Here is a 25,896-nt window from a genome sequence, read left to right as displayed (position 1 = left end):
ACAGAGCAAAGAGAATACATAGATCAATGGGGAGACACACTAATCAGGTCCATCACGGGGATGTCAATTCTTTTTCATGTTAAAAATTCATTGTCGCTTTTGTCTTGTTCCGTACAGAATTTAATTAATTAATAGCATTAATAAATTAAAGAGCTCTTTAATCTTAATCAAGGTTTCTATTTGTGAATACCCTCAAAGAGGAAAAGAAAAGCCAAGAACAGGGTTGCCTATTATTACATGCACCTTCTTAGTTATTCCAGATGAAATGACGCCTGAGTCAACAGCACATCAACAAGAGGAAAGAAAAGGAAAAGCTCAAAATAACATAAGTTCTGATGTTGTCATATGGAAATACGCACTTTTCAAGTTGCTGAGAAAGTATTTGCTGAATCTTTTCTTGACAAACTTCAACAAAGAAAAACATACACAAGTTACAAAAACTTGTTCTGTTCTCCTTCCCAATGACTTTTGTTTTGGGGAGAATTAATTGTGTAAGAGCATGAGTTCTAGCATACTCTTGGGGCCCTAGAGGCACAGACTCATGGAATTATCATTTTCTGGCACCACACAACATAGCCTCACAATGAGAGAAAAATCCACCACTTGGTAACAACAAAAGTGTGAAGAAAGCACAAAGAGCAGCATTGCTATTCAGAGGTTGGGGTGGTATAAGCAAAAACCCATCAAAATCTGAGCCATTCACTTTTGTCTCACACCAACTTTTCCCTCATTCTCTCTAAATGGCAGGATTAGCTCCAAGTGAAATATAAGCAAAATATCATGTCTGACGTGTGGCTTAGCAAAATGTTAACCCTTTATTATTAGTAATGTTTCTTAAAAATGAATGACATGACACATCACTTACATAATCTTTCAAAAATAGTAAATATGACTCATATGGAAAAAAAATGAATCAAAATCAGAAATGCTAAAATATAATTACCGTTGTTATCCATGAATATACAAAAAAAAGCAAGAAAAAAAATAGCAAAGCACATTAAAATTGTTTTTTATTAAGATGCCAAATTACAGTCATTTACTTAAAGTCACCTTACAGAAAAATGTGTTTTTCTGTTTTTCTGACTGTGTAATATTTAATAGCAAGGAAATTTTACAACTGGACTTGTTGCACAGAAGTCATCCTAACACAGTACCACAAATTTTTCTTTCTTTCTTTTTTTTATCTTTAGTCTGGGAATTTAGCAATTTATAGAAAAAATAGCAGTGGTATAATGTCCACTGTTTATCATCCTAACTAAAAATGTCTATTAATGTTAGAGATGGTCAGAACTACTAATATTTGCTGATAGTTCCGACTTTAAGGTTATCATTTTTTATTAGCCATAGCCACTAGCCGCTCCTTAAACGATAACACAAGGCTAATGTGGCTATTAGCTAATTGCTAGTAGTTAAACGGCTAATGTTAAAATGTGCACCCGCCAGTTTAAGATTTGTGATAACTGCTTAATTTTTTTAGGGTTTTACTGACCTCTTGAAAGTCCTCACAAAGTGTCAGCTACTCGTCATGTGCTCAGCAGCTAATGAGGGGGCTGTGTGCCTGCCCATCTGCAGCAAGCTGTGAAGTGTGTCAGTGAGAGGAGGGGAAGACAGTGTTGCTGTCGCTAATACTGTTGCAAATGGGTTTCTAATCCAACACCAAATTATGTTAACTTTGATGCATTAAGGCAGCGGTCCCCAACCCCCGGGACTCGGACCGGTACCGGTCCGCGAGAGTTGAGGCTCAGGTGTGAAATGTATAGTTTTCAGGGTTTTTATCGGTTTTCAGCGTTATATTATCTCTTTTTTTCGGTACCGGTACTAGTTTTATTTTGTTGTATTTATCCGCGACACCTTAAAGGCCGGTCCGTGAAAATATTGTCGGGCATAAACCCGTCCGTGGCGCAAAAAAGGTTGGGGACCGCTGCATTAAGGGCTTTGGGCTTTGCATCAGTAGTTAGCACTATATATAGATCAATATATAGTTCAAATCTAACTAATACTGATGTGTTAAACAGTACTACAATGCAATCTAAAAACTTTATTATATCTGTTGCATCAAAGTCAGGATGGCCTTCCTTTGGTAGCAAATGCAGACCAAGGGAATGCATTTTATTGGTTGTTATCAGGCCTATGCTAATAACAAACTATAAAATTCAACTAACTGATCTGACCTACATCAAAATGTTGTCATGAGTCTTTTCAACCAACAGTTTGCTGGTCTGTTAGCCACCAGAGCATGGTAATAAAATGAATGAGGCAGACATTTGAGTACACAACCAGTAGAGGATTTTGACATCATTCAAGTGACAAAAGACAAAAAACATTTGTTAAGTCAAAACTGGTTCAAAGCGTCATTCTTCTGTTTTCGTTACCTGCTCTATGAAGCAGGATTCAAGGATCTAAAGCATCTTTGCTGTGAGATTACAGGGAGTGCAGAATTATTAGGCAAATGAGTATTTTGTCCACATCATCCTCTTCATGCATGTTGTCTTACTCCAAGCTGTATAGGCTCGAAAGCCTACTACCAATTAAGCATATTAGGTGATGTGCATCTCTGTAATGAGAAGGGGTGTGGTCTAATGACATCAACACCCTATATCAGGTGTGCATAATTATTAGGCAACGTCCTTTCCTTTGGCAAAAGAAGGACTTGACAGGCACAGAAAAGTCAAAAATAGTGAGATATCTTGCAGGGGGATGCAGCAGTCTCAAAATTGCAAAGCTTCTGAAGCGTGCTCATCGAACAATCAAGCATTTCATTCAAAATAGTCAACAGGGTCGCAAGAAGCGTATGGAAAAACCAAGGCGCAAAATAACTGCCCATGAACTGAGAAAAGTCAAGCGTGCAGCTGCCAAGATGCCACTTGCCACCAGTTTGGCCATATTTCAGAGCTGCAACATCACTGGAGTGCCCAAAAGCACAAGGTGTGCAATACTCAGACACATGGCCAAGGTAAGAAAGGCTGAAAGACGACCACCACTGAACAAGACACACAAGCTGAAACGTCAAGACTGGGCCAAGAAATATCTCAAGACTGATTTTTCTAAGGTTTTATGGACTGATGAAATGAGAGTGAGTCTTGATGGGCCAGATGGATGGGCCCGTGGCTGGATTGGTAAAGGGCAGAGAGCTCCAGTCCGACTCAGACGCCAGCAAGGTGGAGGTGGAGTACTGGTTTGGGCTGGTATCATCAAAGATGAGCTTGTGGGGCCTTTTCGGGTTGAGGATGGAGTCAAGCTCAACTCCCAGTCCTACTGCCAGTTTCTGGAAGACACCTTCTTCAAGCAGTGGTACAGGAAGAAGTCTGCATCCTTCAAGAAAAACATGATTTTCATGCAGGACAATGCTCCATCACACGCGTCCAAGTACTCCACAGCGTGGCTGGCAAGAAAGGGTATAAAAGAAGAAAAACTAATGACATGGCCTCCTTGTTCACCTGATCTGAACCACATTGAGAACCTGTGGTCCATCATCAAATGTGAGATTTACAAGGAGGGAAAACAGTACACCTCTCTGAACAGTGTCTGGGAGGCTGTGGTTGCTGCTGCACGCAATGTTGATGGTGAACAGATCAAAACACTGACAGAATCCATGGATGGCAGGCTTTTGAGTGTCCTTGCAAAGAAAGGTGGCTATATTGGTCACTGATTTGTTTTTGTTTTGTTTTTGAATGTCAGAAATGTATATTTGTGAATGTGGAGATGTTATATTGGTTTCACTGGTAAAAATAAATAATTGAAATGGGTATATATTTGTTTTTTGTTAAGTTGCCTAATAATTATGCACAGTAATAGTCACCTGCACACACAGATATCCCCCTAAAATAGCTAAAACTAAAAACAAACTGAAAAGTAGTTCCAAAAACATTCCGCTTTGATATTAATGAGTTTTTTGGGTTCATTGAGAACATGGTTGTTGTTCAATAATAAAATTATTCCTCAAAAATACAACTTGCCTAATAATTCTGCACTCCCTGTAGGCTTGCTTTAAAGCCATAATATAGTGGATTAGATTGATGCCAGTCACAAATGTGCAATTGACCTTCACAGTCTGCAGACAGAAGAGAACAGGTATGTTCTTGGCAAAATAACAACATGCCTACAACCTCTGTGAGCTCTAATACTGTTACTGATGACTCCAATTATTTCTTTTTCCCCTTTTCCTTATTCATGCTCCTATTAATGTGTGCTTGTGATTTAACCGATGAGGTGGATTTGTATTTAGGTTCACTGAGCAGGTACTTTTTATCTTAGTGTTGTGCCAGTGAAACCATTAAAAATTTTAATACTGGTTAGTAGAGCTGGGCGATAGAAGGATAACGATACAGTGGGGCAAAAAAGTATTTAGTCAGCCACCGATTGTGCAAGTTCCCCCACTTAAAATGATGACAGAGGTCAGTAATTTGCACCAGAGGTACACTTCAACTGTGAGGGACAGAATGTGAAAAAAAAAATCCATGAATTCACATGGTAGGATTTGTAAAGAATTTATTCGTAAATTAGGGTGGAAAATAAGTATTTGGTCACCTCAAACAAGGAAAATCTCTGGCTCTCACAGACCTGTAACGTCTTCTGTAAGAAGCTTTTCTGTCCCCCACTCGTTACCTGTATGAATGGCACCTGTTTGAACTCATCATCTGTATAAAAGACACCTGTCCACAGCCTCAAACAGTCAGACTCCAAACTCCGCCATGGCCAAGACCAAAGAGCTTTCGAAGGACACCAGGAAAAGTATTGTAGACCTGCACCAGACTGGGAAGAGTGAATCTACAATAGGCAAGCAGCTTGGTGTGAAAAAATCAACTGTGGGAGCAATCATTAGAAAATGGAAGACATACAAGACCACTGATAATCTCCCTCGATCTGGGGCTCCACGCAAGATCTCATCCCGTGGGGTCAAAATGATCATGAGAACGGTGAGCAAAGATCCCAGAACCACACGGGGGGACCTGGTGAATGACCTGCAGAGAGCTGGGACCAAAGTAACAAAGGTCACCATCAGTAACACACTACAACGGCAGGGAATCAAATCCCGCAGTGCCAGACGTGTTCCGCTGCTGAAGCCAGTGCATGTCCAGGCCCGTCTGAAGTTTGCCAGAGAGCACATGGATGATACAGCAGAGGATTGGGAGAATGTCATGTGGTCAGATGAAACCAAAGTAGAACTTTTTGGTATAAACTCAACTCGTCGTGTTTGGAGGAAGAAGAATACTGAGTTGCATCCCAAGAACACCATACCTACTGTGAAGCATGGGGGTGGAAACATCATGCTATGGGGCTGTTTTTCTGCCAAGGGGACAGGACGACTGATCCGTGTTAAGGACAGAATGAATGGGGCCATGTATCGTGAGATTTTGAGCCAAAACCTCCTTCCATCAGTGAGAACTTTGAAGATGAAACGAGGCTGGGTCTTCCAACATGACAATGATCCAAAACACACCGCCCGGGCAACAAAGGAGTGGCTCCGTAAGAAGCATTTGAAAGTCCTGGAGTGGCCTAGCCAGTCTCCAGACCTCAACCCCACAGAAAATCTGTGGCGGGAGTTGAAAGTCCGTGTTGCTCGGCGACAGCCCCAAAACATCACTGCTCTCGAGAAGATCTGCACGGAGGAATGGGCCAAAATACCAGCTACTGTGTGTGCAAACCTGGTAAAGACCTATAGTAAACGTTTGACCTCTGTTATTGCCAACAAAGGTTATGTTACAAAGTATTGAGTTGTATTTTTGTTATTGACCAAATACTTATTTTCCACCCTGATTTATGAATAAATTCTTTACAAATCCTACCATGTGGATTCATGGATTTTTTTTTCACATTCTGTCTCTCACAGTTGAAGTGTACCTCTGGTGCAAATTACTGACCTCTGTCATCATTTTAGGTGGTGGAACTTGCACAATCGGTGGCTGACTAAATACTTTTTTGCCCCACTGTATGTATCGCGAAATAACTTTTTCTTGATAGAAAAATTAAACTATTGCGATAGGCCTCACCGCTCTTGTCCTCTTAAAAAAAAGAAGAACAGCCAATCCAAATTAAGTAGCGCAGAGCCGAACCAATCACAGCCGCAGCGTCACATCACGTGACTTGTTACCTACAGCACAAGTGCCAAGCCGGTGTTCTGACAAACCATCCTACTTTGGCAAAACGTGCTACCGTAAGTAGTTTATGCACATTTCTGCTGTCACAGAGTAATTCCAGCACCAATTTAAGTAGGTATGACGGTTTGCCACTTAACTTTGCCCATCAGAGTATGCTTGTAGCTCATATGCATACAGCCAGAATGGTTTGCCACTTCATTTTACCCGTTAAAGTATGCTTGTAGGTAACATTCACAAAGGTAGAATGGTTTGGCACTTAATTTTACCCGTCAGAATAGGTGTGTAGCTGTTATTAACAAAGGTAGGATGATTTGCCACTGAATTTTAGCTTTTAAAGTATGCTTCTAGCTCATATTCAGAAAGGTAGGATGGTTCGCCACTGAAATGTAGCTATTAAAGTATGCTTCTAGCTCAGATTAACAAAAGTAGCACGATTTGCCACAAAATTTTAGCAGTTTAAGTATGCTTGTAGGTGACATTTACAAAGGTAGGTTGGTTTGGCAGTTAATTTTACCGGTCAGAGTATTTTTCTAGCTAATATTCACAAAGGTAGGACAATTTGCCACTGAATTTCGCGTAAGGTAGGATGGATTCCCAGAACACCGGCGCCGCACGTGTGTATTTGTTTGGCAAGCAGCCAGCCGCCGTGCCGCCCGGGTAATGGAGGAAATGAGTGTGCCGACTAGAGAAAAATCAACCGAGAGCGTGACCGAAGGTTACCCAAGAGAAAACAGATGATGGTTCCAATGCCGGAGAGCTTGTCGAACGGAAGAGCCATAGAAGTTCCGTAATGTGAAGGTATTTCGGCTATTTCAAGTCTGACAAAAAACAGTAGCGCGCACTGTAAATTGTGCCGAAAGCAAGTCTGGTAATACAATAAACCGGTGCATGCTCAATCCCTGACTGAAAGCGCTAATTCGTCATTCGGCTTTTGTCAGACTAAAGTAACTGTTAAAACTCTTTGAAAAGCTAAGCTATACAACAAGGAGAGTTTGAGAATTTCCTTATATAGTTCTCAGTTTATTTGATATTGACAAAAGTTAGTCAATTTTGTCTGTTCTTCTGTAAAACAAACTAAGATTTATTTTTAGAATTAATATTTTGTTTCTAAGTGGAATTGACAATTTAGTAGTCTGTTTCGTTTGTTCTATTTTGAAACTTAAACGCTTTAGCAGCTGCCTTTTGTGTAGTTTGCAATATTTGCCTTTATTTATCTGAAAAAGTCTCATGTTCCTTTAGTACATCTACCCTGTTGAACTTATTATGGGAAATAAATATTTAAATCAAAACAAGCTGCTGATTATTTCACATTTTACTTGTGAGCAACGGCACATTTAAATCTAACAAATATAGTTATTTGGCTTATATCGTGATATATATCGTTATCGCCTGAAATGAAAAAAACATATCGTGATATGAAAAAATCTTATATCGCCCAGCTCTACTGGTTAGTATCTCAGTATATTGAGTTAAACTCCTGGGTACAAGAATTTGTGTATATATTGTGCAGCTCCCTGGCGATTCCTTGGTTGAAAATACTAAATATTTATTGCTCTACAGACTGACTGTGAAATATTGTTAGTTAACTATAATGCTAATGACATTTCATCATTGAATCATCAAAATATTGATTCAGCAAAGCTCCCCTTTCATCCCCTTTCATGTTATCATCACTGCATAACATTACAGCTTCTATCCATTGCAGATGCTTAATCTGACATCTCTGTAAACAAACACCTCAGAGTACAGTTGGCAGTATTATGGAGACTCACAAAGAATTAAGAAAATAATGCTATATAATATACCAACTAACATTTTTTTTTTGTGGTAGAATCTTCAAAGTACTGAATACTGCTGAGAAAATATCGTCAGCTCACAAGGCATTGCACACACTATCCATCCCTGACCACAAGGACACTGACTCAGCAGTGAAAAGCTGGGAAAACAAATTAAACAAAAGCTATTGAGCAGAGTGCTATTAACACAAATTCAACACTCCTCTATTTTGCTTTACCTTTCAGAAAAGTATTGCCACTGCAGAGATTTGTTTTTAGCTTTTGGTATTTTGATAGATTAGCTGTAAAAGTGATACAAGCTGAAATCTGAAGTCCAACTCAAATATTATCTCTTTTTATAAAGTTATTTCATTTGGTTATACAAGCCAATTATCCCCATACAATATGTGGGAACAGCAACGTGCAATGTATTAGAAGTGAGAAAATATATACATATACTGCTCAAAATAAATTAAAGGAACACTTTTTAATACAAGTACAGCAACAAGTCAGTTTAACTTCTAGGACATTGATTTGGTCGTTTAATTAGCAGAGGGAGTTGTAAATCCGTTTTAGCTGCAATGTATAGACAGCCGCAACAATGAAACAACACCCAAAGACGGAATGGTTTTACCTGGAGGCCACTAACAATTTGCTAAGGTGAGAGTCAGTACTACTAACACGAGGCGATCTGTGGACCGTACAGAGGTTGCATAAGTAGACCGACTCCTGCATGATGGCACATCAATATGTGTCATTGCCAGAAGGTTTGTGTCTCCCAGCACAGTCTGAAAAGCATGGAGGAGATTCCAGGAGGCAGGCAGTTACTTTAGGAGAGCTGGACAGGGAAGAATAGAAACTCCTTAACTCATCAACAGGACCAGTATTGGCTCTTTTGTGCAAAGATGAACACTGCCAGAACTCCGAAATGACGTCCAGAAGGCCACTAGTATCACTGTCTCTGTCAGGCTAAGCAACCTGACTGCCATCAGGTATTGGGATGAAACCCTCGGATGAAGAATGGATGAAGAAATTGATACCACTGACTTGCCCCCACAAAACTCATTAGAACAATATTATGGTTTTGCCCATCCAATCCTGCCAGATTCCACCTCAAACTGTGCAGGAGCCCAATGGTGCGTGGTCCAGATCTGGAAGGATATTCCCAGGACACCATCCATCATCTCATTAGGAATATGCCCCAATGTTGGCAGTATGCATACAAGTACATGGGGCTATAAAACTACTGAGTATGATTTTGGTGCAATGAACTTTGGGCAAAATGGACTAACCTAGCTGCCACATTTTTTTTTTACTTTCATTTTTGTGGTGTCTTCAAATTCAGCACTCTGTAGGTTGATAATTTTTTATTTCTATCAAATGATGTGTCCTTTGGCTCTTAATACATTACTCAATGCATATCAATATAGATATCCAGCATAATCTTTTTAACACATTGAGATATGATGTGTGATAGTTTTATGCATAAAAGCTAAACAGCTCTATCTAAACAGCCAGCAATCTGTAAGAGACTGCCCTTAAACCTTTAGATATAAAAATGACAAACATAATGTTAACCAGAGGGAAGAAAGACCATTTTTGCTCCTCGCATGGCCGTCCAACTGACAAACTGAATTACAGCAGAATTTGGAATGACTATGACTTAAAGACCAGACGAGACCTAAAGACAAGGTTATGCCCATTTCACATTTGGCCTTTCCAAAACATGAAATGGACATGGAGAAGTTGCAGTAAGCTGCAGTAACAGCAGAGGGAGAAATTTTGTTTTATTTATTTTATCTAATGCCAACATGAAAATAATCACGAGAAAGGGTTTAAACAGACATTATTAACACATTCACATGTATATACATGTTAGCCACTTAGCTTAATCGTTTCTGGTGATTACAAACCCTGGAATGTACTTCATACGTTTTTTGCTCACCATCGACGTCTTCACTTTAAGTGTGTGTGTATGGAGTGGGGTGGAGGGGCCAACACAGAAGGCAGCACCGAAGTCAGTGGAGCAGACAGGTGACGTTTAAACACAGTTATTCAAGTTGACTACAACTGTGGTAATGTACTGTAAATGCAGTAAAGCTGCTGAGAGCAGGGAAGTCTTTGCCAGAACCAAAGCATGTCCTGCTGATAATGGTACAGCTGCTCCCCTGAACGGCAAAGGAAGACAGACTAGGACCTAATAGTCCTCCTGGCTCAGTGAGACCAATAACGGAGCTTAGAAGGAAAGTAAATTAATATGTTTGACTCAAAATAGTTTTAATTCTCAGTCCAAAAACCCCCAAAACCAAACAAAACACAACCAAAATTAAAAAGCCGACACATGAGAATTTGCTATCATTGGCAGATTTATGGGGAAGATGGTTAAGTGTGTCTACAATTTATCATGTTGTAAATCGTACCATCCCTGGAGGGAACAAAGTAGGGTTGGAGTTTAAACAAAGGACTTGTATGCGTCATTCATCACAGTGCACATATCCTTAACTATATCTTAAAAAGGCACCCCTCAAAGTCCAGCAAGTATAACAGAAAGTTTACTTCCATTTGGTCTTCTGTTTCAGATCTTTCTCCTTTTTTCATAATTCCTTCATATTCAGATTTCTGGATTATTTTCCATTCCAGTTCAGAGGGTTTTTTCTTGTTTAAACACGTGCAAATACATTTACAAACATAAATACATCCTTACATTTGAGCAAGTTAAAAGTCATATAGCAGCTAAACATTAGTTAAGTCCATTATATATAATTTCTGCACTCTGCCAACCTTTCTTTGCCTAACAAGCCCCACATTACGCAGCTGTGCCCCATCTGAACTGCTCTGGTCAGTGTTGGTAGGCAGGCCTGCCTTACCAGCTACAGGTCATGGTTAGGAAACTGCAGCTTCCCAGACACATGTCCCCAGTTGCTCAACCCCAGCCCAAATTGAGGTAGAAGACCATAACCCAGTTTGTTACTATAACCAGTAAGCAGACTAACTTCACTTCAGATGTCTCAAGAGTTCAAGTACCCAGCTGCTAATTCTGATCCTGGTAATATTATAATTAAGTGCATCCTTATTCTGTTGCATATTGACCCTTATAAATAACATAACTCATTATTGGTCATTGGCCTTTTTCTGTGGGTCTCTCTGTCTACAGTAACTTTAAAGTGTACTTTACTGGGTTCAGGTGACTGACTTGGTCATTGACGAAGATCTCATTTCTTTGCATTGAGAAATTCTTGTGCTTTTGCAGTATGTTTTGGGTCATTATCACTTTGCTCTATGAATTACTGTCTGATCAGTTTTTCAGCAGAATACCGAGCAGAGTATAAACCTGCACACTTTATAATTCATCCTACTACTTTTATCAACTGTTGGGTCATCAGCAAACAATAGTAACTGGCAACACCTGCCCATCTCATAACAATGCCTCTACCAAATTCAAATTCAAATTCAAATTTTATTTGTCACGTACACAGTCATACACAGTACAATATGTAGTGAAATGCTTGGACAACTGCTCGTGACCTAAAGAGAACAAAAAAGGAAAAGGCTATGAATAAGATAGGAAATAAATATGAAAAATTAAAAAGGGTAAATTTAACTAGGAAGGAATAAAATATAAATTAAGGTTAAAAATGAAATAACTGTACAACACAAATTAGAATGAAGGGTAAATTTAACTGGGAAGAATAAAATAAAGATAAATATATAAATTAAAGTTGAAAATAAAATAACTGTACAACAAAATACACAATACACAATATAGAACTATATAAGAATGTATGAAGGAATCTAAATATAAATAAATATATACACAATAACAGCAGCTGTACAAGTATTAACCGGAAATGAAGAATATAGTGACCAGTGTTGTGCAAAACCAAAGTCCAGAAAGTCCAGTGTGTGTTTAAGAACCATATGTGTGGGTCAGTACTGTGTGGTGGTGTGATTGAGAGACCGTATCGCCTGCGGGAAGAAGCTCCTCCTCAGTCTCTCTGTGTTGGTCTTCAGGGAGCGGAATCGCTTTCCTGACCTCAACAGAGAGAACAGTCTGTTGTTGGGATGGCTGAGGTCCTTCACGATCTTCCTGGCCTTGGTCCAGCACCGCCTGCTGTAGATTGAGTGCAGGTCAGGGAGCTCGGAGCGGATGGTGCGCTCAGCTGACCGCACAACCCTCTGTAGAGCTCGTCTGTCCTGCATGGTGCTGTTCCCGAACCAGGTTAAGATGTTTCCCGCCAGGATGCTCTCTATGGTGCACGAGTAAAAGTTCCTGAGCACCTTGGAGGGCAGTTGGAAGTCTCTCAAGCGTCTGAGGTGGTAGAGACGCTGTCGGGCCTTTTTCACCACAGTGTTGATGTGACAGGACCATGACAGGTCCTGCGTGATGTGAACTCTGAGGTATTTGAAGCTGTCCACTCTCTCCACTGGGCACTCGTTGATGACGGGGGTCTGGTAGTTCCTCTCCTGCTTAGTGCTGAAGTCCACTATCAGCTCCTTTGTCTTACTGACGTTTAGAAGGAGGTTGTTCCTCTGGCACCAGTTCTCCAGATTCCTAATCTCCTTCAGGTAGGCCGTCTCGTTGTTATCAGAGATCAGGCCCACCACGACGGTGTCGTCAGCAAACTTGATGATGGTGGTGGAGCTGGTAGTGGCCACACAGTCATATGTGTACAAAGAGTACAGCAGGGGGCTCAGAACACACCCCTGGGGGGCTCCAGTGCTGAGAGTGGTGGAGGCTGAGACATGTCCGCCCATCCTTACTGCCTGTGGTCTGCCAGTTAGGAAGTTGGAGATCCACTGACACATAGATGAGCTGAGTCCCAGATGCTCCAGCTTGGTGGTGAGTGTGGAGGGAATTATGGTGTTAAATGCAGAGCTGTAGTCTATGAAGAGCATTTTAACATAATTCCCCCTTCTAGTGTCCAAGTGAGTGAGTGATGTGTGGAGGAGATGAGAGATGGCATCGTCTGTGGAACGATTTGGACGGTAAGCGAACTGTAGTGGGTCCAGTGTGTCTGGTAGTGAAGAAATGATGAAGTCTCTGACCAGGCGTTCAAAGCACTTCATCACTACTGAGGTGAGGGCTACAGGGCGATAGTCATTGAGAGAAGCAGGGTGGGGTTTCTTCGGGACAGGAACAATGATGGACTCTTTGAAGCATGTGGGGATCACCGACTGAGATAGAGAGATGTTGAATATCTCAGTGAACACAGGAGCTAGCTGGTATGCGCAGTCTCTGAGGATACGACCTGGGATGCCGTCTGGTCCTGCTGCTTTCCTGGTGTTCACTCTCTTGAAGGCTCTCCTTACTTCATGCTCGGAGATGACGAGCACGTTTCCGGTGCTGGCAGTATCTTCCTGTCTGCAGCCGTTAGCGCCGCTAACACTAGCATTGTTGGAGACCTTAGCTGCAGCCTCGAAGCGAGCATAGAAAGTGTTCAGCTCGTCTGCCAGAGTCACGGCCGCGTTCGTCATACCGGTTGTTGGTGCTTTATAGTCCGTTATTGTCCTTAGTCCCCGCCACAGGCTCCTAGAGTCACTCTGTTGGAGTTGTGACTCTAGTTTCCTCCCGTAGCGCTGCTTCGCCTCTTTCACCGCCCTCCGCACGTTATATGACGCGGCTTTGTACGGGTCCATGTCCCCTGTCATGAGTCCCGTGTTGTAGGCAGCGGTGCGGGATCTCAGAGCGTCGCGGATGGTTTTATCCACCCACGGCTTCTGGTTGGGAAACGTTGTGATAGTCTTTGTCTCCACGGTATCATCCGCTAGTTTCCCGATGAATCCCACAACCGCTTCCGTAAACACGTTGACGTCATCGTCGGAGCTGTTTCTGAACATGCCCCAGTCTGCGTCATCGAGTGCGTCCTGTAACGCGGCCACCGATTGATCCGTCCAGCGCGCGACCTTCCTCTGAACCGGAACTTCCTGTTTCAGCCTTTGTTTGTATTTTGGCATGAGGAAGATGGCGGCGTGATCAGATTTGCCAAACGGGGGGCGGGATTGTGCCTTGTAGCCGTCCTTGACCGTAGTGTAGCAGTGGTCCAGTGTCCTTTCACCCCTGGTGGGGCAGGTGATGTGTTGATAAAAGTTCGGCGCTGCGCATTTGAGGTTGGCGCTATTAAAGTCCCCCGTCACAATAAGCGCAGCGTCCCGGTGTTGTGTCTGGTGCTGTGTGAGTGCCTCATGCAGCTCGCATAAGGCGGTGACCGTGTCCGCTTGTGGTGGAATATAAACGGCACTTACAATGACCGATGTAAATTCCCGAGGTAGATAAAAAGGACGACACATGATGGACAGTAGTTCCAGATTTGGTGTGCAGGAGCGTGTGAGAGGAACAACGTTCGCACTGTTGCACCAGTTGTTGTTCACCATTAAACACACGCCGCCTCCCCTTGACTTCCCCGAGTCCCGTGTCCTGTCCATGCGGTGAACCGAGAAGAACTCGGCCGGCTGGATGGCGTGGTCCGGCACCGCTGGGTTCAGCCATGTCTCGGTGAAGCAGAGGAGATTGCAGTCCCGAATGTCTCTCTGGAACTTTATCCTGGCCCTGAGGTCATCAAGCTTGTTCTCCAGTGACTGGACGTTGGCGAGCAGGATGCTAGGCAGAGGTGTGCGGTGTGCACGAGCTCTCAGCCTGTTCCTGACGCCGGCTCGCTTCCCTCTAGGCCGCCGCCGCTTCCCTTTGTTCTCCCTCGAGATCTCACTCGGCCAGCTCGGATCCGGAGTTAAAAACTTCGAATTGTGAGTACATTGTATACCAATAGAAACAAGAGTGTCACTGTCATACCTAATGTACCCAATGGTGATGATTTTGCCGATTTAGAAACGCTGAAAACTAACTTAAAAAACAAAGACAAAGAAAAAGTGGTCGGAGCAGTCGTGACGGCAGCCGACGTCACCGGCGCCGTGTTAGATCATGTGTTATGCTTTGGAAGTTCTTTATTTCCTTCTCCATATTTTTTCCCTATCATTCTAGGACACATTAATCTCCCTTTTTTTCTTCAGAGAACTGTGCAGGTTCCTTAAGATGTTTTTGTTTTTTGTTTTTTTTGTCTTCTATGGTCTTTTGAGCCTAATTATGCCTTCTCTCACTTGCAGTGACATCTCTTTGGGTTTCATATTTAAAATTACAGTGAAAAGCTTTTTTTTTTTTAAAAAACCAACTTCCTGTCAGTCACTTGTTCAAATAATTTTGAGCCACTTGAAACAGGTGGGCCATGTATGAAAGTGCAATTATTAAACAGTTACTGGAAAAAAGAAAAAATATTGAAAAACCATCTTTAATTAACAGTGCACTTCAATCACATCTTAATTGTTTGATTTAAATCCAATGTGACGGTGTACAGAGGGAAAACTACAAAAAATCATTTCTTTGTCCAACAAATTAAGGAACTGTATTAAAGAACTGTATTATCATTCAACACATGAAATAACAATGATCCACTCCAGGGAATGCTATTTTCAATTTCAGTGAACTCCTTTCATGATGTGATAATATCATGTTATCATTTACATAACCGTTCAGAATAACTGTAATTAAAAACTGGCAAATGTTATTTGAATTAGGGCTCGGGTTTCAGGTAAAGCATGACAGTTGAACCGAGTTTGTTGCAATGATTGTTGAATTAGGAGACAATGAGATTATTTATCTAAATTAAAATCTTTTATATTTTACCATTTATGGAACATGTCTGAGTCATTTCTAGATTAAAACTAACACTATATTTATTTCAGCTTTAAGCCACAACGGCTTGATAGTGGGTCAGTCCAGTAACAGTCTGGCTTGCTGAATGTTGACAAGCATTAATTGCTGTTTTGGGAAAACTACACGCCCACATGAAATTTAGCACAAGTAAAGCAATTTTTCTGTCTGCATGACTGATTATATAAGGGATGGACTTATGACCATGACAAAATTTAAAACTGATCCCATTCTTTAAAAAAAAGAATCATCAACACAGACAAAAAAATATTGTCTTTTTGAAAATATAGCAACATTGTCACAGCTGAAATCATGTCGCTACAATAAGAAAACTGAATAATGACAAGCAGATAAATCTTCTTCAGTTAAATAAGAATATAAATTTATCCCGAAGCAAGAAAGCAAAATTTAAAACAACAGTTTTGTTTCCTTGATGTTTTCAGAAACATATGATTACAAAAGAAACAAGGCAAGAAATTATTTTGTCCTGGCTATATTTGAACTAATGCCAGGACAGTAACCACATTAGCAGGCATAGTTTATTTTATTAAAAAACCCCAAAAAAACCCCCACACAAAACGCAAGCAGCTGATTGTTGGTATTTCAGCCCACACCTGTCTGTTCTTTTATAAGTTTTATATTCCCCATCGAACAGCTGTTTCTAATAAGGATAATAACGTATATAGTTATTTATAGTCAGCCTCATTCATCAGACCTGCAGAAGCAACCTGTAGTGAAGTTGGCTAAACTCACTTTGAACTCATGAGCTAGTAGTTACTGAGGTTCGCTGTAAATTGGTAGGACTGGGATTAAAATAAAAATTCTGACATTGAAAACCTTTTAATATTTGAATTCTGTTGTGGGTTTTTTGCTTTTGTTTTTTAAATGTTACTAAGGTTAAAACAAGCGTGAGTCAGTGTGTTGGTGGAATAGCAGAAGATTTTTGGTTTGGTTCAGTTTGCAGTATTTCTGCAACATGACTGATTATTGCTCGTACTGGTTCTTTCTGACTGTTGATTCTTTCTGGTTGTTTGTGACAAGACTTACGTGAGACTGTGAGATCAGGATGCGATGGTGAATCGAGCAACGTGGTGACAAACCTTTCAGTGTATAAGCCTGATGGTATTATGCAATTGGATCTTTTAAGTATCTAAAGTGATTCATCTGCTAAAGTATCAGCAGTGATTCAGCACTAGAATTATTCTCCTTCATTGTCACTCTTTGCTATAAATCCTGTATTCTATTATCAGTGACCTCAGTCCACTTCCACTGAAGTTGAACCACATAAATGGGCCAGGAGAAATCATTTGGCACTGCCTCTTGGAGTGTCTCACTGTGAAATACTGGACCCCACTTTCGCCTCTGATGGAGCATGCTTGTGAATAGAAGTGGGTAATCAAAATGTCTCTTTTTAAAAAAAAGAAAGAAAGAAAAGAAAAGGTTCTGACAGGTTTAAAAACTGATGATCTGTGTATCCACACTTCTCTATCAGCTCAGCGTAGAGATAATCTTCTCATAATATACATAACGCTTATCTGTGAAGACCGCGTTTATTTTTGAGCAATTTAGTTTTGACAAGGAAAATGATTCTTTAAAGGAGGATTTATTTGGGAAAGTAGAAAATAGAACATCCCAAGAATGCTAGAGTGCAGATTTTTTATGAGTCACATATATAACGTGTCCTTTAAACAACGAATTATTTATATATTTACTGATATTTTCTCATAAAGCACGTCAATGATGATTGGCTTAAAACCTTCACAGTTAAACCAATTTGCACAGTTTGATGGCTTCACTGAGCACTGAGTTGGTGATCAGTGTGTTCAATAAAAAGCATTAGCAATATTTTAATAATCAAAATCCTTGAGGAAGGCATGTACCACAAAAATGGCCAAGAATGGTGTTATCTGAGAAAACGTGTCAATTTAACCCTGAGCAGTTAGTACGTCTGTTTCTGTACATGGATGCCCATTTTGGAAAAATTGTGTGAATTTACTGTCCAAATAATACTTTCAGAGAGAAATACTAAGAGGGCAGCCTGAAAATGCAAAGCAACAGGGACTTTGGAAGAATCTAGGAAGCTCACTGAGGAAACAGTTGTTTGCCTGTTCAGTGACCAGAGAAAGCAACAGGAAATCTTTGTGTTTGATGTTCATGTTTTTCTGATGTTTGTCTCCACCTCTGTCTCCTCCAGTAAAGCAGTCGAATAAAAAAGATAGGTAGTGAGCTAACCCATGCATCACAACACAAGATTTCGTGGACTTTGTTTTTTTATGTATACTTTAACTGAAGAGCACCTGTCAGATCAGCCATCAGAGTCATGCAGCACTTCCCTTCTCCTCAGTAAAAAAATCTTCAGTTTTCAGAAGGCGGTTACATTTCCACTCAAAACGATGTCAGAAAAGACTGGACACACAACACCCCTTGCACACCACATCAGACTTGCCTGACATCTCCCTGAAGAAAATAAGTAGCCTTTGTCATGTGCAGCCTAAAGATAAACTTTCTGTCAGAACTGAGCACTGAAGGCTTCCCTCCCTTGCATCTTTCCACCCCAGTCTGCCAGCTTTCAAACACAGCCTTGAAGGTGCACTGCCGCTTTCTTACCTCGTTCTGAAGTTAGCCGGGTGTGGATGCCCGTCATACAAAGATAAAAAGTCATATTCCTCCTCCACAGCGAAAGATTGAAAAACTATATGAATCCTGTTCCCCTCCTCAGCAACAATCACCCAGGTACAGTTCGCTCCATTTGGATATCCATATGGAAAGCCAGGACTTTCTATTGTCCCATTCCTGCCTTTTAAAGTGCCTCCACAAGAATGGATAAAACCTGGAAGGAAAGAGAACAAACACAACATCATTATCCAATGCATATAATGGGTTTGTGTGAGACTCTCAGCTGAAGAATAATAAAGTAAAATGCTCTGCAGCACAGAAACAAAAAGAGTACTTCATTTTGATAAACTTCGTCTGCTGCAAGCGTTCAAGCAGCAATAAATAAAAGAGATATTTTAAACAGGCCTGCACAGAGACAATTCCAAATAGCATTTGTTCATAACAACTGAATGCACCCTATGATGTTCATGTGCAATATTTCTTTAACTGAGATCAAATTGTTTGGAAAATCCCCATTGTTCTCAGCTGGCAGAAGCTACGAGAGAAATCTGGCAACCAGCTGACTAAGAGCCAAGTTTTGTGTTTCCATTTATGATTTCTGTTTTCTTTCAGATCAAATAATGACAATAAAATGCAGAAAGCTGCAGCTGCAGTAATATAACAAATGTATAACTGAGGATGCTTTTAAAAAAGATTGTGATGTGTCATTAGAGTCTTTTTTATAGGGTCTAAAAGTGCCAGAGATAGGCAACAAGTAAAGTCTTCTGATTTGGTGCTTCAAGCTTTTAACAGCAGATTAGTCATCTGTCTTGCACCAGCTTACTGAGAACTGATACCCTAGACACATTATGTTAAACCTCATACCATCACTGTCAAGCTACAGTAATCTGGTTGCTTTGCTAACCTTTGTAGTGTTGATGCAAAGGAACGTAAGTGAGTACTTCCGTAGTTACACAGAATTGCTCCCATGCACACTGTGTCACAATGCAAAGAGCGTCCCCTTTTCATTTCAGGCTATCTTGCATGTTGTCTAATGAAATGCAAACGTAATTAAGATGCATGGTTTACCCCCCACAATTTACCCCTTGTGTAATTAGCTTTTCACACTTGGTAAGTAAAGGATGTTTTGCATAGTGTGCTGCCCACACACACACACACACTGCAGTATGGGAAAAAGGCAAACACACAGATCACTTGGCAGTTGTGCCACTGAAATGGCCTCTAACTAGACAGATAATAATCTGGTTGCTTTATAAACTGAAGTGACAAAACAGTTAAAATGTTAAACTGTGAAGCAAAGTAAAAAAATTAATTTCCTTCTTGTCAGACTGTCATTTTGTTACTTTTGAGAAAAGCATGGAAGTTGTGTATAGCTACCAAAACAAGGTCTATTATGAAATATATGATAATGCACTGAAATACTGCATTTTTCAGCAGTTTTTACTCAACGGGGTCATGACCCAGCAAAGCACAGGGGTTCTGGCCTAGAATCCCAGAACCGTACATCTTCATGCATATACTGTGCACCCTGACCCGTGTTCATTTTTATGTAATCTCTTGTGATTTTCTCATAGAAACAGTTACAAACATAGTGTGTCAGTAGAGTTCTATATGTAATGCATAAAATAAAATGTCTGGTGATGAGCTGCTGTTCTAAATGCAGAGGAGACAAATTCTTGCCAAGATTTGTTGCATATCTAAGTTGCAATTATTTCCGCCAGCACAGAGCAAACTGGGTAATCATGGCAAATTTGGACCATTGATGCGCCGCCTACAGGGTCAACATGATCCAACCTGTGACATGGTGCTTTATGTGCATTCAAGCACTCTTGGGAATATCATAAATTGCCAGAACAGCACTCATCAATGAGCCACCAAAGTTATGAGCATGGGTGGAAAAATGTGGATTTTTGATGGCACATCAGGACCAGAAATCTGCCAGTATGACATACACGTCTGGCCAATAAGTAATGTGATATTTGTAGGTGCTGTGCTGTTGCATTTTTATGTCTTCCTAAGACAAAATGGTCTAAAAAAAATTTGAGAAGCAGTGTTTGCAGCTGTACTACTGTTGTTTTACATTACAAAGATTTGGTTTGTACAGGGAGAAAATGCATATTAAAGTACTATCCGAATCCTGGTGTCTGGCCCTGTTTCCTTTCCAAGTGATCTCTGCTGTTTTTATGAAAATATTTTTGAATACATTTTGCCAAAATTCCATTTTACCAAGTCATTACCACAGAAAGTCATGCCAAATAAAATTAACATAATGTTCTGTGACATTCCATTTAGTCTACAAGCTTAGTCTTACACAGAATTATTGACAGGAAAAAGACTTGCGTTGTTGGTTTAAAAGGCTATTCAACAAATTTTATACATAAAGTTTGGGTAATTTGCCTATGCTGTATTCAAAGAGGTCCTGCCATGAGTGGAATATGCACTGTTTAAAATATATAAATATATCTTTACTGATATAGACTGGATAATGTGTTATATCATTTGATGGAAATGAAAATGATCAACCTACAGAAGGTTGAATTCAAAGACAACCCCCCAAAAAAGAGAAAAAGTGATGTGGCAGGCTGGTCCATTTTTGCCAAAATTTAATTATAGCAACTCAAAATGTTACTCAGTAGTTTGTATGGCCCCCATGTACACAACGCATGCCTGACAATGTCAGGGACCAGAGCGTCACTGCACTTTGAGGTACAATCTTGCAGCATTGGTTGGCTTGAAATATAATGTCCCAGAGATGTCCTGTTGGATTTCAGTCAGGCTACCAGTCAATGCTATCAGTTCCTTCATTCTTGAGAAACTGCTGCATACTCTCACCACATGAGGCTGGGCATTGCTATTCACCAGGAGGAACCCAGAACCCACTGCACCAACATAGGGTCTTAGAATAGGCCCAAACATTCCATCCCAGTACCCAAAGGCAGTCAAGCTGCCTAGCCAGTAGAAGTCCCTGCATGGACCACCATCACCGATCATGCTGAACGATGTGACAGACATCATAATGTTCTCTGCCTTTTCTCCAGACGCTTTCATTTCTGTCATCTGCTCAGGGTGCTCATGTGAAAAGCACAGGGCACAGCGGTGGACCTGCCAATTCTGGTATTCTATGGCAAATGCCAGGTGGGCTCCACATTGCCAGGCAGTGACCACAGGGCTCATTAGAAGATGTTAGGGCCTCAAACCACCCTCATGAAGTCTGTTTCTGGTTGTTTATGGCTGAAAAATAAAACTTTAATGGCTGACACAAACAGGCACAAAATAACAAAGTCAAAAACAGTTAAGAAAGCAGGAATCCAAATAAATCCATGAATCAATAAACAGGATCCATCCAGTTAAACAGAGAGATTACTCAGTGAGGACAAAAGGAAGTGCAGCATTACTAATGAGAAACAACAGGCAGAGGAACACATGGTAGCTCAATTAACAACGAGGAGGCGAAAACAGTCAAGGAATCAGGGCACAACAGACAGGAAGTACACAGGACAAAAAAAGAAACAGCCCCTCAAAGTAAAACAGGAAATAGCCGATCGTAGCAAGAATACTAATGCTAAACAAGACAAAAATGAAAAAAAGAACCAAGGCATAAGAGAAAGGCAGGCATTACAGAAACACTGGAGACATGACTCAAAACCAAAGAAAACTAAAACTAAAACTTGTGACTAGAATAGATCTAATAACATAGTGAGAATGGTTGGTGGGATTAAAGTATTTCTGAAGTGGCTGTGGCTCAGGAGGTAGATCAGGTTGTCTACTAATCGGATGGTTGGTGATTCGATCTCTGGATATTCCAGTCTGCATGACAAAGTATCCTTGGGCGAAGATACTGAACCCGGAGTTGCTGCTGATGCGTTCATCGGAGTGTGACTGTTAGACAGAAAGCACTTAAGCATAGAAAAACGAGCTTGTGAGAATGGGAGAATGAGGCTTGTAGTATAGATGGCCTTACTGTTGTTAGGTTATGCTGCTTTGTCCACTCTGCTGGTGTTATAGTGTGAAATTCCCAACTGTTGCACTATAAATCTTATCTTATCTCATCTCTGATTGTTCAAGCAAATAGAACACCACTATATAAGTAGCAGTCCCTTTACTATTTTAAAATAGGCTATTAAGTTGCATTATGGGAAATGTGGTTGGTTTCAGTGTTTTGTAACTTGACCTATGCTGTGGACTAAAGTCAGGAGATCTTGTTCTCTGGTGCTTTGATGTTTCACTTTGTGTTACTAAATCACTGGGGTACCTCTTTAAATGTTATAACAAAAAGAATACTGCTGACATTTGATTTGATTTGGGCCGAGTGAGACTGTAAGACAGTCGAGTAAAAATATATAGAGATAGATAGACACAGAAGCTTACATCAGTGCTACATAACTACGACTGCTTAAAAGTAAACTAAACTTGAACTATGGAAAGGGCAGCACACAGTTTTGTACCTGTGTGTTAACAGTGTGTTGAACAGAAGAATAACATAAAAGTGAAGCAGCCTGTACATTTTGTGCTGGTCTTTGACAAACTAACCTGTAAATGGTAAAAGTCTGCTATTATTGCCTCTGTATTGTACCCGCCACCCAAAAGAGCTCTATTTGTCCTTGAATTATTTCAATGTTTGTCAAGCATTAGATGATTAATGTCGCAAACTATTCAGAGTAAAGCTGTTTGTGTGAACTGCTTAGAAGTATTTGTGTGGCTGATTGTTGTGATGTCCTGGGGATGACAGAACAGATGCTCACTGCCAAGATATCTCTCCCCCCCCCCCCCCCCCTTCTTTCTACCTTTATCTCCCACTTTCTACTCCTCAGCTTTATGTATTCCTTTCATCTGTCATTATCCTTGCTTCAACTCTCAAAACTGTCTCTCGCCATTTGTTATTTTTTTCTCCACCACTGTGTTACAATTTTTCTCCTACTTATGTGTGTCTTATTTGCCTTTTTTAATTCACTTTCCCCTCTGCCAAGAATTGTTCTTTATCTCCTTCCTTCTCAGCAACTCTACCTCTCATCCTCACACCCATATCTATTGGCTCCCTTGTTTTTCCCCTTTTTCCCCCCCAAATGAATTAGAATCCCCCTTTTCAATGCTGTGAATCATACAAGCTTGTAATATGTTAAGCGCTGTCAGCTCCATAAAAGCTGCATCTATAAAAAGAACACTGTAAGCATTCATCTTGTTACTTCAAAGGAAAATGCAACGACAACATGTGCTTCCTTGTACAGGAGAGAGGACATGCACTAAATTAATTTATCACTTAGACCAACAGCATCTCATCCTTGAATTTTGCTGTGACCGCTCAGCTGCCTGCTCTAACCTCCATCATCATTTCAATTGTGAAAGGCAATCCCCAGAGTTTTCTCTGACCCCATGTTAGTGCCACGCTGCAAAAATGTCCATAAATTGTGATGAGAAACCAAATTAACAACATGCTGTGATTGCACAGTAGGGAAAATATGGTTCCGAAAAATATGAATCAGTATCATAATGCATGAGTCTGGCAGAAACAGTGGCCTCAGCAGGCGGCCAGGCAGCCTGACAGACATCTCAAGAATGGCCCCAGCTGTTCCTCAAATGCTTACATTTACCCCTAGCCTTTTGGACGTGCACACAAGCACGGTCCATTTTTTCACACCACACTTTTGAAGCTGATAACAGATTGTTATACTTGCTCTGCAAGACAAAGACAGACAAATGGCAGTTGTCTGCAGCTCTGATGAGATTTCCGAAGGTATTTGTCAATCTAAAATAAGAGTGCATGCGTATGTGCTGTTGTTTCTGTTTGTGTGCATGTGGGTGCGTGCACGTGTTTGAGTATGCATATGTATATTTGTTGTTGGCCTTGTTGTGCTTCTCACTAAAGGAAAAGGGTGAGACAGAACTATTGAATGTAATCTCCTTTTGTGTAGTGAGCACAGAGATTTGGGGCAGAATGAACCAGTTAATGAACCACAGGATGAAAAATAAGATTGATTTTGTAAACAAAATATATTATGCATCATCGAGAATATCCTATTATTTTCAAGGGCTAAACAAATTTGTTGCATGCTAAGTGGGTTATTTAAGATTTACTTTAGGCATGGAGGAAAATGAGAGACAGCACTTTTGGCTTTTCAGTACATGGACTGGTGTATGAAATGATTGGTGCACCATGAACGAGTAAACAGCCAATATGTTGTCCTGCGCCATTAATGCAGATCTGTATTGGGCCATAAAGAGCAGTGATTATGTGCAGCAGGAGAGGGGAGGAGCAGTCATTTTACTGCCATCCGCATTATTATGAGTGACAAACAGGCCACTGGGTAATGGATGGTTGCTGATGGGTATGAGAGATTGCCCATCCCAATTGACTATTTTTGAACAGACTATCATTAAATAGGCACAGAAAATAAACAAGCATAGTTTAACCTGCACCGTAGTCGCTTCAGGATCCAGCAGGGCAGATTTAACTGCTACACAGAGTCTCTTCTCTCCCCCTGCAGTGAAACTGTTGCATTCTGATGAAAGAGCGCGGCCTTTAGTTTGGCAAATTTATTGTGTTCCATTTGCTATATTGCCCTTGAAGTCTATTAACTTTATCTGCTGTCTATTGTTTTGTATTTCTATTTTACTGACTGTGTATTATTTGCCCGTTTTATGTGGCAGGCTGCACATGACAATAAAGTTTATCTAATCTAACAAAAAGCTTCAGCAATCAGTGTAGTATTGAAATAAATCCTTTTGTGTTCTAATTAGTGGCTTTCAGTGTAGGCTTCCGGACAATAAAAGAAATGTTGTTCGTCCCCTCCATGAGCACCACAGGTGTGTGAGCGTTTTCATTAGGGGAAAATAAAATGTCACATTATTCGCAAAGTGGCGTCAGTTACTGAGAAACAATGTATAATGCTTTGCAGATTTGCTCTTCATCAATTGCATGTCGCTCTAAAAGGTGTCGAGGGAAAAAATAAAAAGAAGAACAAGGGCACACACTGCAGCGCAACATTTGGATAAAGGTCTCTACTAGGCATTGTTAAAGGACAAAAGTGTCAGCGGAAAGTATGCTACACAAACAAAGTCAGACAATGTCAGAGTGCATCACTGCATTTCAAATGTATGGCAGATGCTTTGAAACAAAGCGACTTACATTTGTCCCCACATATGCGCATACCTGTTAAGTGTGTTTATGTGACATAAACTGACCAGAGAAACTACAGATGGACGAGGGGAACTGGTTTCTCCTTTTCTTGTCAAAAGCAACTTAGAAATGTTTGCAACTGTTGCAAGACATTGTAAAACAATTGCAGTGCATAAACATGCACAACTGTGTTCTAAGCATAAAGATACTTAAAACAGCTGTGCACCTCGTGCTTTCCCCCCCACATGTATTTGAAGTAATTTCTCTGCTTGCTTGATACTCCATTTCCTCATGAATGATTGTAGTGAATGCTTAGTCAAGGACACCTCTTGGTCTGGATGGCATTTCATCATTGTTCACGATGATGGCCTAATACAATGGATGGGGAAGGCCATAGCACCTCCCCTAGCCATCAAATTTAGCACTAAAAAAACCTGCATTGATTTGCACCCGACCTTAACGGTGAATCAGCCATTATAAAGATATCCATCAGACCTGTTACACAGCACTGGCTGTAAAGAAGGAGGTCTTTCCAAGCAAAGCAAAGCAAAGGTCAACAAATATCCTCATAGACTTCATTTGCTGCAAAGT

General features: G+C 40.6%; 1 protein-coding gene across 9 annotated transcripts in view; it reads right to left on the bottom strand.

The window, feature by feature from the left end:
• The window catches only part of LOC146563764 (CUB and sushi domain-containing protein 3-like), a 249,356-nt gene that overhangs the window by 216,014 nt on the left and 7,446 nt on the right, over nucleotides 1-25,896 (bottom strand). For all 9 annotated transcript variants that reach the window (XR_014894357.1, XM_085291050.1, XM_085291053.1 and 6 more), the window contains exon 2: nucleotides 18,183-18,405. Coding sequence is in view for 8 of the 9 variants with exons in the window: in XM_085291050.1 (XP_085147176.1) it covers nucleotides 18,183-18,405 (223 nt within the window). In the remaining variant the exon portion in view is untranslated. The remainder of the gene's footprint in view (nucleotides 1-18,182; nucleotides 18,406-25,896) is intronic.

The sequence above is a fragment of the Mchenga conophoros genome, linkage group LG11 (assembly GCF_057382185.1).
Source record: "Mchenga conophoros isolate Kocher_MC1m ecotype Shallow Benthic linkage group LG11, M_conophoros_male_GT1.1, whole genome shotgun sequence".
Taxonomy (NCBI): Eukaryota; Metazoa; Chordata; class Actinopteri; order Cichliformes; family Cichlidae; genus Mchenga; species Mchenga conophoros.
This window is presented reverse-complemented; position numbering and strand designations above follow the sequence as displayed.